Source organism: Gymnogyps californianus, chromosome 3 (assembly GCF_018139145.2).
Source record: "Gymnogyps californianus isolate 813 chromosome 3, ASM1813914v2, whole genome shotgun sequence".
NCBI classification, from domain to species: Eukaryota; Metazoa; Chordata; class Aves; order Accipitriformes; family Cathartidae; genus Gymnogyps; species Gymnogyps californianus.
The window spans coordinates 67,425,725-67,438,626 of NC_059473.1; the positions used below are offsets into that span (position 1 = coordinate 67,425,725).

Genomic DNA, 12,902 nt, shown 5'->3' on the forward strand with positions numbered 1-12,902 from the left:
CTGCTGTGCAGAATATAATGGCTTTTTAACATGAAATTTAATAATTACTCAAGTTTATTAAACAGATTGAGCAGAGTAATTTCATCTCATTCTAGATTGTCTTAATAATGTTGACTCACTTTGAAACTAAATGTTATATGACAGAGGTACTTGGATTAATTAATGGATTAATTCATCAATGGATTTTCAATTAATTGGAAATATTTATTTTCATACCGTGCAGCCAAAATTCCTTCTAATTCCTAGAAACAACTCTATTCTATGGGACAAGAAGAGTCTAAAACAGTGCCCTTCACACATCACGTTCCAAGTCATGCACCTGAGCAGTATAAATGCACCTCCAGTCACATTTGACCCTGGGGGTCTGTCAAGTAATTTTAGGCACACACTACTCAGCCACTCAGCTTCTTTTGCACAAAACTGATAGCCCATGCAACAGTTACTGGGAAGAAAACTCTCTGTTGTCCTAACAGCAACATATAAACATAAATAAAGACTGGTAATAACAGAGGAAGAGAGGTAGTAGTTAAAAGTCCACATTATGTATGTTATAGTAGGGGTTGTTTTCACTTTGCATTTACCAACAAGCTAGGGCAACAACTTATATCAAAACTGTTTAAGCCTTACTTTTCCTAACTTATTCAAACTGCCTGTGCAGTGGAATTTTCTGTGCTGTCATTCTTCATGTTGCCAGGCATAAGTCTTCCTATGAAAATATTCACAACTAAAATGAGGGAAAAGTGAGACAATGAGAATTTCTTGCATGAGAAATGTGCAACTGGTTTGTTTCACAAATGTACAGAACTGAGGTAGAAGATTAAAAGCAGAGCCTACATTCGAGCTACAACAGATTTCACCATTTTTGAAGCAGACTGCCTACAAATTATCCCATCTTCCATAGAGATGGAGAGATTCACATGAGAAGTGATGGTCTATAAATGATCGTCTGTAGAACTGGAATTCCTGAGGACTCATAGCAGCTTACAGTTAGATAAGGCAGAACACTTGCTACTTACTGGATCTCTAATAACTGAGCCATAAGAAACTGGCTGCACCCTGTTTAACTGAATGTTGCATTTTCTCATGTTAATTGAAGGAAAGAGGCTCTGCAGACCACTACTAGTATTACAACAAATTACTGAATAGCTTCAAATATAACTAATGTTCATATCTATCAATTCAATTCAAGACTAATTCCATCCCAGCCAGGCATATATCTTGTCAAAACCTTTGTGAATTCTTCCATAAATGGAGTTCTTCCCTTTTTTTCTATGAGACCGTAGTTTTAAGATACTCAGGCATATTCTCAAATGCTCTTCTGAAAACCCAAGTCTACTATAATAGCCCTTATTAATACGTCTAATACAAATTCTTTGAAGGCTTATCCATGTAATATACAAAAGCCACTCTGGCTCTTGTCAGCACAACATATTTATCCATGTATTTACTAATTCTATTCTTTATCATGTCTACAACTGTGTTGAGTTCTAAAACTATAGTTACAAGTTCACCATGTGAGGCCTTTTTAAATATTAGCATCATATTTGCCAGCTTCCATTTCCCCTCTCATGAGGATGTTCATATAACCTGTTCAACAATTGGTTGTATAATGTCATTACTCTATCAGCACTTTCACACCAAGTTCTTTACATGCTTCCATAAATCTCAGATTCAAACACCTATTTCCCCTAGAGCTACTGAGCTGATACAACTCATCAGCCTTAACCAATCTATATCTAAGCTGATTCCACAAACATTTTCTTGCCAACAACAAATCCTATACCCAGAGTTGATAACTTAATAAATCAGCATTTCTATCCACCTGTATCTGCTGTTTAGATCAAAACCCTGAGGGCATTAGCTGTCTGTGTCCTCTATAATGCTAAACACAATCAGAAATTACTATATATTGTTCATTAGCTTGCTCATCACCACAATTTTTCTCTTGAACTACTTTATACATGTGATCCAGTACTGTATCATCTTCTGTATATATGGCACTTCTATTTTAATCCTAAAGAGCCTGGAATACAGAGACAAGGCTTAGTATCAGCAAAGGTTAATTCCTGAAGGAAAAAGCTTGCTTTATTAGCAGTCATCTCACAGAATACATAACTATTTTTATTTTCATTCTTACAGACATAAATAGCCTTCTCTCCCTAACTGTTCCCCTCAAAAAGTACCTTATGTTCCTCAAGCAATGTTTTTAAGATGAGAACTGTCAAACTGTATGTGTATCAGTAAACCATGTGTTCAAATTAAAAGCCACAAATGACTAAAATAAAAACCAGATTTTGTATAGATAACGAAAAACATAGAAACACTGTGCAAAGAACTATACACACTGTTATACTCTCTGTCCAAAGTAACATACTAAACCAAGCACTGATCTCTCTCTTACTAGTTACACACATGTAATTTTACTATTTTGAGTTATATTACAGGACTTAATGAAGATGAAAGACAACAGGTGAAGGCAAAAAGCAGACCAGCAAAACAAGTAGTTGCATAAGAACCTATCACCACCTCTGAATTACAGAAGTTTTAAATAGGTATTTTGGGACAAACAGATATTTTAAGTAGAAGCAAAGTACTGTACAAACAGCCACAGATGTGTTAGTATCATGAAGAACCAATACATTAGAACACAGCTGCATCCATCGCTCCCTTTAGGTATTATCATCTAAGAAGGACAGCCAGAAGTGAAATAATGAGAGTAACAATATTGACCAAAGGATAAGGTGTATCTTCAATTAATAGACAAATGACTCAGTGTAAGAACTTGAGTTCCACTTTATTCTTCTGGGACAGTGTCTAATTTCCCTAAGAACTGACTCAAGCTCTTGATGATGATTATTGTTGTTGTTATTGTTGGTTTTCCCATCACTTTTCTATGCCACAAAAGTTCTTTCACCAATTAAACTGTGATCTTCAAAGTCACTTTTAAATAACTCCTACCAATATGGCAAGGAGGCTCAGTGCATTTTCCTCTCTAGCTAACAAGCTATGAAGTTGATACAAGCATTTAACTATTAATTTTGCTGGCAAATGACTGCCTTATTCTCCATGTGAAAGCTGCAGCTGGAGGAGGAAACTGAAGCTGCATGCATAATCCATGATTATAGGGTATGCATGTAAAAACTTCCCACCTACTCTGAATTTAGAAAATATTTGCCATATTTACTATATAAGCATACCAAAAGTGACTGGAAGGAAGAAGCACTCTTACACAGACCCTAAACCCACAAAACACACAACCTTAATACAATGGAACTAATTTAGAAGGCTGTGCCCGGCTGTAGAAAGACACTGTGCTTAAGAGAAGAATTCAGTGTGCATATTACAAATATATTTTTCAATTAAATATGTGTGGGTTTTTCCCATGGTAAAGAAAACCTTTTTGTGTGAGGCCTCATTCTTCTTTAAAAAGGAATGATTAATAGAAAATATTCTCCAATTATACCAAAATCAAAAGCCAATGAGAAACGTACTCTGTTTTATGCCATGTGCTGTGTATAGCAATTCTTATATTCACAATTGGGAGTTTTCCACAATTGTCATAAAACGTGACTAAAAAATTATCCACAGGGAGGAAATGGTACCAAGAATTTATTTTTTCAGGTAATATTAACAAATTCAGTATTGTCAATGATGGCTCAAGGTTAAACACATGAAGCGTACTTCTGATGCTGCTTCTTCTACAAAATCATCTTCTACAAAAAATGCATGCATAATTCACACAACTAAATCAGATGTGCAACTGCATCACACTCAAATCACCAGCTCTGGGATTTGCACAAACATACATGTTCTATTCCTGGCGGTTTCAAATATCAAATTCAAAAGCCCTGTAGGTTTTATTTATGTTACTTTGTATTCTTTAAAAGGCATGGATTTCTTCTTGTTTCATAGAGCGCTCTGGCTTTCAGAGGAATCCAGACTACTCATATTCCCTACCACTGCAGACGGGTTTAGAAAATGCACAAAATAGTTATCACTGCAACATAGTATTTTATCACACATATTTAGAAACATGGTAATATGTACAAATAATGCTATTTATTTATTCCTTCTCCCATCCTAAAAGTTATTCAGCAACAAAGCTGAAAATAGCAGTAGTTCTGCATTCTCAGTGCAGGATATACTCCAGGAAAGTTAATATATAATGCATTTCCATATAATAGAGACAATCCAGATATTTCTGTGGAACAGGATTACATGCTGTTGAGCACCTAGCATAAACAGAGGAATACATTGCCATGTTCAGCATCTTCCATCAAAACCTAAAGGCAGCCTGAGTGAAAGTGGCATCTAAAACTCTCAAGGTTCATCTGAGGAGCTGGTGTATATGTAGAAAACCAAATTAAATCCTAAATGAACTCTCACCCTCACTGCTAGTGTGCAGAAAAACAGTGCTTCTGATTTCTTTTTCTTGCACTGCTAAGTTCCCGATTGCCAACCCCCAGCTTTGCTCCATTTTCCTGTAGCTGTGGGAAATATACAGTATGTTTAGAGGCATTTTCCAAACTTTTCTGATGAAGAATTCTTCTGATTCTTTCTAACTGACCTCAAAGACTGCCCCCACTTATTGAGGTAGGTGAAGAATGACAAGATATAGTCATATGCCATTAAAAAAAAAAAGATATAAAAATATTTTTTAAAATCCTATTTTGTTCACTTTTTGGTAATTTTCTTTTTTATTACATCTTCAATCTATGAATTATGACAGTAGTAGATACACACGTCAGCTGGGACAGAACAAGGCGTTGTAATGGTATTTGGATAATCCACTCTGCAAGAATGTTCATTATTCTTCCTGAGGTTTCACAAGAGTTCCCTGGCATAATACTGCTACAGCTGCTTTACACGCTAATGTTATTACAAGGTCTGATTCAAAGATAATGTCTGCTAGAGGAATCTGGCAGGGAGCAAGAGTCCTAGGAAAATCCTTGTGATGCTAAGGTGTAACTAATGGAGACTGAACTGCTGAAAAAAATGAGGGTAGTAACAGCTATTTGTTTTGAGTTTTGCACGAATCCTGAGATATCTTTGTTACTTCTCAGAATAAAAATCACACAAATTCAAGTTACTTCTTCTGGAAGTCTTATCATTTTTCTAATCAAAATAAATCGTAAAAAAATTTAAAAAAAAAAAAAAAAGAAGAAAGGTCTAATCTCTACCTTACCCATGGTACAGAAGTGGTCCAAAATCATTGCCATTTTCTTCGGTACCTCTCTTACCTACATTTTCGGATTGAGGAGAACATCAAAACTGTGGAAAAGCAGGAACTAGGAATCGGCTATCAACTACAGTGGCGGGTACAAGAGAATAAATAATACGTAGTCATCAGCACGAGCCAGCTCATGAACTAGCTTTATTGGCAAACATCAAGGAATTCCCTGTCCTGTTTCAAAGACATGGATGGAGTCAATATGAAGCTTAGCAAACATAACATATTTGTCTGTATTTTACATCTGTAAGCAAGATTTGGTCTGTATCATTGTTAGTGTGGCCTGAGTTGTTAGTGTGTGACATATGAGCTCTCAGATATTCTCAACAGAAGTCCCATTCAGGAGAAAAATATCCAGTAATTAAGGGCTTATTATCTAAGAAAAAAGTTGGGAAGGAAAAGGAGATCATCAGGTATGCACACTGGTTCACATTTGCATGTATTTGTGTCCTATCACCATTCCTGACCTACAAATATAAGGAGTTTGGACTTCAGGGGAAAAAAAGAAAAGAAAAAAAAAAAAGGGAAAAAAAAAAAAAGCAACCCTACACCAGGAATTCATGCTGCCTCTTATTCCAAAATACTATAATCTCCAAAAACTGTCAGTCCAAGTAGCTGGATAAGAAATTAGAACATGTGTGGGTGGATTCCTTCCTCCAGCCTGAATTAATTAAAAACTATTGTTTGCTGTATTATTTTAAAGCAGATTTTTGGAACAGGTTAAAGAACCACTGTTCTGACTTTAGTATTTCAAGCCTAATAAGAAAAACTCCTGTAAAAAACTTGTAGGAGGAAAAATTAATCATAAGGGGTTTAAACATAAAGTGCATCTTATGTTTTTATTTGTTGCTTGGAGAAATTCACGCATCCTTTTACAAGACCCACCTCATTCAGATTGGCTGTGGTTATTTCAAGTTAAAGCATGTACACAAAACCCACACGAATTCATGTCTTCAGTCAGTCTGGGCAATTCTACCTATTTCCAATATCTTAGGTTGGCCCTTAATTACTGTGTTTTCCTTTCTCACATTCTAAACCTGAAACACATATTAATACCCCCTGCTTTCACTTTCTCAACCAGTTATTAAACTATAAGAAAATAATATGGACAACAACTTTGAAGTAAAAAGTTATGAGTGATCACAACACATTTTTGAGAGCAGCATCTTCCAAAATTTTGGGGCTGGTTAATCCCTATTGATCAGGCAGCACTAAATATTCCTGAGAGTTTCTTGTATCCATACATTTAAAAAAATAATAATAAAAAAGAAACAAAAATCCTAATTTCCAGATCACCAAAAATTTATCTGCAAAAACATATAGAACGAATATTAAAAGGGAATACATAGAATGTACTATACTGCAGTATACCTTCAGTGAACAAGGCTTGTTACCTGTTATAAAACCCTGAAATTGGATTAAAGAACTCTTTTTTTTTTTTTAAATATACACAGAATTTTACGCATTGTTAGATGCCTACCCTCCACAATGGACATATTCTCCTTCACATTCTTGAAGCCAGAGCCCTACATGTGTTGACTAACCAGACTGAACGAATTAGATAACAGCTAAATTCTACCTTTCCTCTCGCAGAAGAGAAAGTACTTTGGGGCTCTTTCTCCCAAATAGTCATTGATTTTCAGCGATTATCTTAAAGATTTCTACATTGCTTTCACATTTGGTTGCTATTGGACAACAGCTTCAAAATTTATTTATGTGAGAACAAGCTGATAAACAGAGCAATCACCTAAGCCTTATTCTCTCAGGAAAGCAGAATGCAAATTTACCAACATTATTCTTCCAATACCAACTAAATCATTTACAAGCACCATTCTCCAAATAAAGTCAGCAGAACGTTTTGAATGGTTAAATGCCATCAATCATGATGGAAATGCTCTCTATATCAAGATTACAGCTTGGGGTGGGGCGGGGGTGGTGGCAGTGGTGGTAATTTGTGAAAACTGACCTTACTCCAAAGAGGTCCCTATAAAGACATAGGATACTTGATTTTTGCTTTACCAGATTACATTAACAAAGCATCTGCTTTCTTGTCTCCAGAAACAGAGAATCTAAGTCCACACAACATTCTTCAATCTTCAAATTATGTCCCATTATCCTTCTCTCTTGACTTTTCATAGTACAGCATACAATATGCACACATGTATGTATGTGGGAAGGAATCTTGTAACTCCTTGTTCCCATGAGATAACACAGAGAGAACAGTTTTGAACTAAACTCTGAAAACTCATTTAAAAAACCTACACCTACAGACAGACTTAAAAATATTGACCAACCTGCCACCATCCATTGCCTAACAGACTGGCACCAGTCATATTCTGCTAACACTAGTCTGACATTCACCCCTCATTACTCTTTCAAGTGAGAAATTTCACTTTGACTTTATAAGCATCCTATACACGTCACCTCTTGGAGTCAATTTACACTTCTGATTTGTGAGATGCTAAGAAACACCTGTACTGCATGAGTCATCTCCACTGATGTCAGCAGCTGACACCACAGATCAAGTTACTGTGCAGTGTATGTTCCTTAGCCCTGTCCCTACTATTCACACCTTTCACAGATACATAGCTTCAGTTCTCTCCCATGATACATACTTAGACCTTTTAATAAAAGGATGAATTCTTCAAGATCAAAGGAAGTTTTTTATTCCTTTCTAAACTACTGCTGTTTTGTTGCTCTCACATTCCACAGGAAAGAGGATGAACCACGGTTCAAGATTCAAAAGGAACATTATATAGCACTTCAGTAAGTTTGCCTTAACCACAAGTTATGCATACCTTTAAGAAACACTGTTACAGAATGCACGTGCCTTTCTGGTTCTGATTCTTCCATTCTATGAGAAATGACTACTTAGTGTTCAAACAACAGAAGAACAAATAACATGTGTAGCTGAAAAAAAAAACCCCAGCCTTAAAATTAACTCCAGATTTCTGACCACAGGAAATCTTCTACCAACTTAAAAATACAAAAATAATTTAAAAAAAAACCCAACCAAAACCAAAAAAACAGAATTACACACTGTTCTCATCTTTGAGGTGCAAAATGTTCTTGAACTGTTCTGTTCTAAAAAATAACATGGGAATTCATTGTTATGTCTCAAATACTGTTTTTCAAAGCATTGCAGCTCTGTTACATAATCTTCTCCACAGACATCGGACTGGTGCTAATAATTAGAGAGAAATACTTACCATCCAACGTTATGGTTATTACCAAATAACTATTAAGTGGAAAAACAAAAGTTGTAAGTCTAAAGGTATAAACCACGGGTCTAGTAACATTCTTGTACATGTTGAAAATCCCCCAAGACTTCAGTGAAGTCAGATTTTTCAAACTTTTTGCATTAGAGAGGAGTTCATTACCTCTTTGCCCGAGCAACACCGTGATACCTACATAGTGCTAGCATCTCCTAGCAGCTGTAACAGATCTTAGAAAGAAATTCAGAAGACAGTAAATGGCTTAAAAATTTGGCAGGCCAGCACTTGAATTCAACTGTGAGGTTTAGAAGGTCCCATCATCACAATATTAACATTTAATTAAAAGTCCTAGTGCTCCTCACTGATTTACCAGAACTCAGTTATAACATAATACCAACGATGCAGCAGATGAACGCCCAAGACACCCACTTCTAATTTAAAAGGAAAATAATGATCATATCCCTTCACTGCAGAGGTTAAAAAAACCAAGATACTGTAAAAAGAAAAGGACATTCTCCAAGAGTGTCTGTCTGTGCGTGTGAGTGAGAGAATATTAAAAGAAATGCCAAATCAGTATTTTTCTACCTGAAAAATGAATTAGCTGGCAGGGGAAAAAAGAAAAAGAAAAAAAAGCAAGAGGAAAATGCATGATGTAGATCTATGTAGTAGAGCATATCTTAAATGCTCTACTGTTAAAATCTCAGTCTTCAATGTTTACCAATAAGTCATCATCTAAACACAGTCTAATTCTGGATGAGTTTTTATCTAGACAGATACTTGATCAACTGTCGTTTATCCTCACACAGTAAAATTAGTATTAAGGAGTCAGCTGCTTGAGACACTTTTTTCATGAAATGACAGCGCATCATGTTTTCCAAAGTAAACCCTAAACTCTAAAAATTCCTGATCCAAAGTGTTCAGCCTATAGTGTGACATCAAGGTCAAACACAAGCTAGCTGTTATTCCATTGGCTTTAATTAGTTTTATTTTAACACACCCATGGTATCTCCTTACTGAATTCTTTTTAGCAAGGCTAAAAATGTAAAGAGCAGCAAATGCAGGCACCAGAAGGAATACTGCGAGCTGAAGAATGGTTTTAAGGATTTCCTATGAGAGCTAATAAATTTAATAAAGTTTATTTCTCCCATATCTGTACATCACCCTTTTTGATCTTTCCATATAACACTAACCGAAAAAGCAAACAAACAAAAAACCCCTTAGTGTCAACACACCTAAACACTGTATAATGGAAGATGATTGTATGCGTAAGAAATTGACTACTCGTGCAGGATACAATTGATCCTGTTCCCATTCCCGTCGTGGTTAGTTTTTAACACCGAGAAAAGCTTTGTTACTGGATAAGTGCATCAAATTGCCACCTTAAGTAAAAGCAGCCCGAGCAGCCCGCATTTGTTTCAGTACAGCCTACCGAGCTGCCCCTAACCACAGAGATGCCAACAGACGGGCACACCACGGGGAGAGGGCTGCCAACGGACCAGCCTGTGAAGGCTAATGTGACGCTTGGGGGACCAGGACATGTCGCCCAGTCGTCCCTAAACAAGAAGAAGTATGATTTGCCCCTCCGCGTTCAGTCACGATGCAGCTCATCTGCCACGCTCTGAACCGTGACTCTGCCTCTCAGTAAAAGCGTGTGCGTGAGAGTTAACGGGGAAGAGCGAGCGGGAGACGGAGTCCAACGAGGGCTGCAGACCAGCTCCCCGTTAGGTACCGCGCCGGGACCTCGGCAGCAGCGCCCGCGCAGCCGGGCGGCCCTGCCCCGGGCCGCGGCGCCGGCCGCCGCTCGGCGGGGTGGGAGCCGGCGGCCCCGACCGAGGGCTGCGCTGCCGGCGCCACAGAAGCCCTCCTCGGCCCGGCCGATGTACCAGCGGCGGTGCCCCGGCAGCGCTCTCCCGCCGAGTCCCCTCTACAGGCTGGGGGTTACTCGTCACGGTCGGTCCCTGTCCCCCCCTCCCCGACACCCTCCCCGGTCACCATAAGGACTCCCGAGCCGGTGGCAAGGTCACCTCCCCCTCTACGTCCTCCGCGGCCCCGGCCGGGGCGAGCGAGGCACGGGCTCCCCGCTCCCCTGTACCTCTTTGCGGCGGCGGCGGTGGCGGCTGGCCTCGGCTGCCGAGCGCCGCCAGAAGCAGGAGGAGCGGCAAACTTTCCCGTGCCATGGCTCCCGGGCAGCCGAGCTGCTGGCTCGTCCCGCCCCGGGCCAGCCAGGCAAGTGAGCCGCCGCCCCCGAGAGAGGAGAGGAGACCCCGATGCCCCGGGCCGGGAGCAGGACACACCCCTACCCCCTCCCCGCCGCCCCCGCCCCGCCGCTCTCCGCCCCGCTGCGCCGGGCCGCGTCTCCGAGGGCAGGCGAGGCGCGAGGGGCCGGTGGGCCCCCAGGGGCAGTAAAGCCGGGAGCTACGGCCGAAGGAGGGGACGGAGGCTGCCGCCGGCTCCCCGCGGCGCTTACCGCGGCCGGGCGGGCACCGGGAGGCCGCCGAGGCCCGCGTTTCGGCAGCGGCCAGGTAGCGCCGAGAGAGAAAACGCCCGCGCCTCGGCGCCCGTCGCACGAGGCGCCGCGCGAGGAGGGCGGCACGTGCCCTCCTCCCGGCCGCTCCCGCTGGCCGCCGCGGTGGCGCCTGCCGCCGGCACCCTCCGCTGGCAGCGGGGCGGGCTCCCCGGGGGTCGGGACGCAACGCGGAGCCTCCCTGGAAATTGTCTTAACAACTTAAAAACGAAACATCTATCAGGTTATCGGAGAGAGAGAAAAATGCCTGTACTGGGGGGGGGGGGGGAGCTTTCTGGGTAGGCATTCGGAAAACTAGAATTGCAAATAAGCCAAATAATACGTTTTTCCTGCTGTGTCTGGGAGGAGTATGTCAGCACTAGCCACATATGACAGGAAAAAATCCATATTACTGCATAAAGGAAAAATTAACGTTGCATTAAAATGAAGTGCTGATTAAAATCTATTGCATAGTTTTCTTAAAGAAAAAAATTACTTTCAAAAAGTCAATAAAAACCGATTTTGATAATGGAAGGAAGTGAACAGCAAGGCTTCCAACCTGCCTATAAGCATACTAGAAAAGTACGTAACAGACTGTTAGAAAAAGAGAGCTGGGCTGAACTTACAGCATATCTGCACAAAGGCACAAAAATAAGATGGCACTGGCAGCCCGTTTCTGACTCGCACGGTCACCCCTGCATCTTCACAGATAGCGTAACACCGTGCTTCAAACTGAACGTTCTTTGTCTTTCACATAGAGATTAAGCAATTATATGTATTTCCCAACGTAAGTACTTCAGTATTTATGCGCACAAACACATCTTTACTTGCTGAAATCAACATTGAGCAAGGCTGGGGATAAGTATGCGCAAGCCTGAGTTTGATACATTGTCTATTTTAGCTCTGAAACCACAGCATTTTCTGTCGGTAAATGTGTCTGTTGCTCCAAACCCAAATCCAAGGAACACAGCATTTTGTGTATAATAGACTGTTACATCCAGCAACACAGCCCGCTTGTTTCTCTCACTGTCATCCCGCCCTGAGTAGACTTGTTCTTTCTCTTCACAGTGACTGCTCACTTTTGAGGTTTCACCCCAAATGGCCTGGGCTCTGCTGCTGGGAATCCTGTTACTGGATGCCCATTGCTTCTGTGGACTTCTAGAAACTGCTCCCCCAGTGCAGGGCGGCAACAATAATGCTCTTATACGGCTCGGCCATTTGTCACTCGTAAGTCAATGGAAAATACACCAGTCCTCTTGCCAAGAGATGACATAGTGGCCTTCTGCGCTTTTTACCGGGAAACCCAAGTTCAAGGTTCATCTTGCTGGTTTTCATCTTGTCAACTATTTGCTTTGTTGTGGAAGTATACATAGTCAGTGAGCTGTGAGGGACAGATAGGGAGACGGTGTTTATGACACTCTCCACAGTTTTATCCCTATCCCTATTTAGTCCATAAAGTGTTTCCATACAAGCAGTAACGGTCGCTAATTTCTCCTGGCTACTTCTCCCTCTGCAATTCCCTTCATGCAAAAATTTTGACCGCGAGGAGTTGTGCATCTATGCAAAAGGAATAAGCTAGTGAATTGTTAAGTACAACAAATAAAGTAAAACCACTTCACCCCAAGTCTATGCCTGTAACTTGGAGAATTCCGCGCCAGTTTTATAGGTAGGGATTTGACTACATCTACACTGGTTTGATTCTAAAAACACATTTATTGGTTGAATTAGGTCAAGCGTAGTGGCAGCTGCTGCATAAAAGCCATACTAGCATGAGTTGCATACTCCCCCAGCTGGAGAAATTCTTTCCAGGGCTCCGAGAGCTGCAAGCGCTACAGATGAGTTTGAGGCAATACTCTAGAAGCAGATTGTAGAAACTGAAAGTGAGACCTGAAGGCGGGATCCTCTGCAGCTTTATGTAAAGAAGGTCTCATCAGATCTTAGGTAGTAGGCTCAG

At 40.6% G+C, this 12,902-nt stretch overlaps 1 protein-coding gene across 1 annotated transcript in view; it reads right to left on the bottom strand.

Moving 5' to 3' along the window:
* Positions 1–10,622, bottom strand: part of LAMA2 (laminin subunit alpha 2) — a 382,277-nt gene extending 371,655 nt beyond the window's left edge. The window contains exon 1 of the mRNA XM_050893952.1: positions 10,538–10,622. Coding sequence (XP_050749909.1) covers positions 10,538–10,622 — 85 coding nt within the window. The remainder of the gene's footprint in view (positions 1–10,537) is intronic.
* Between the last annotated feature and the right edge of the window lie 2,280 nt (positions 10,623–12,902).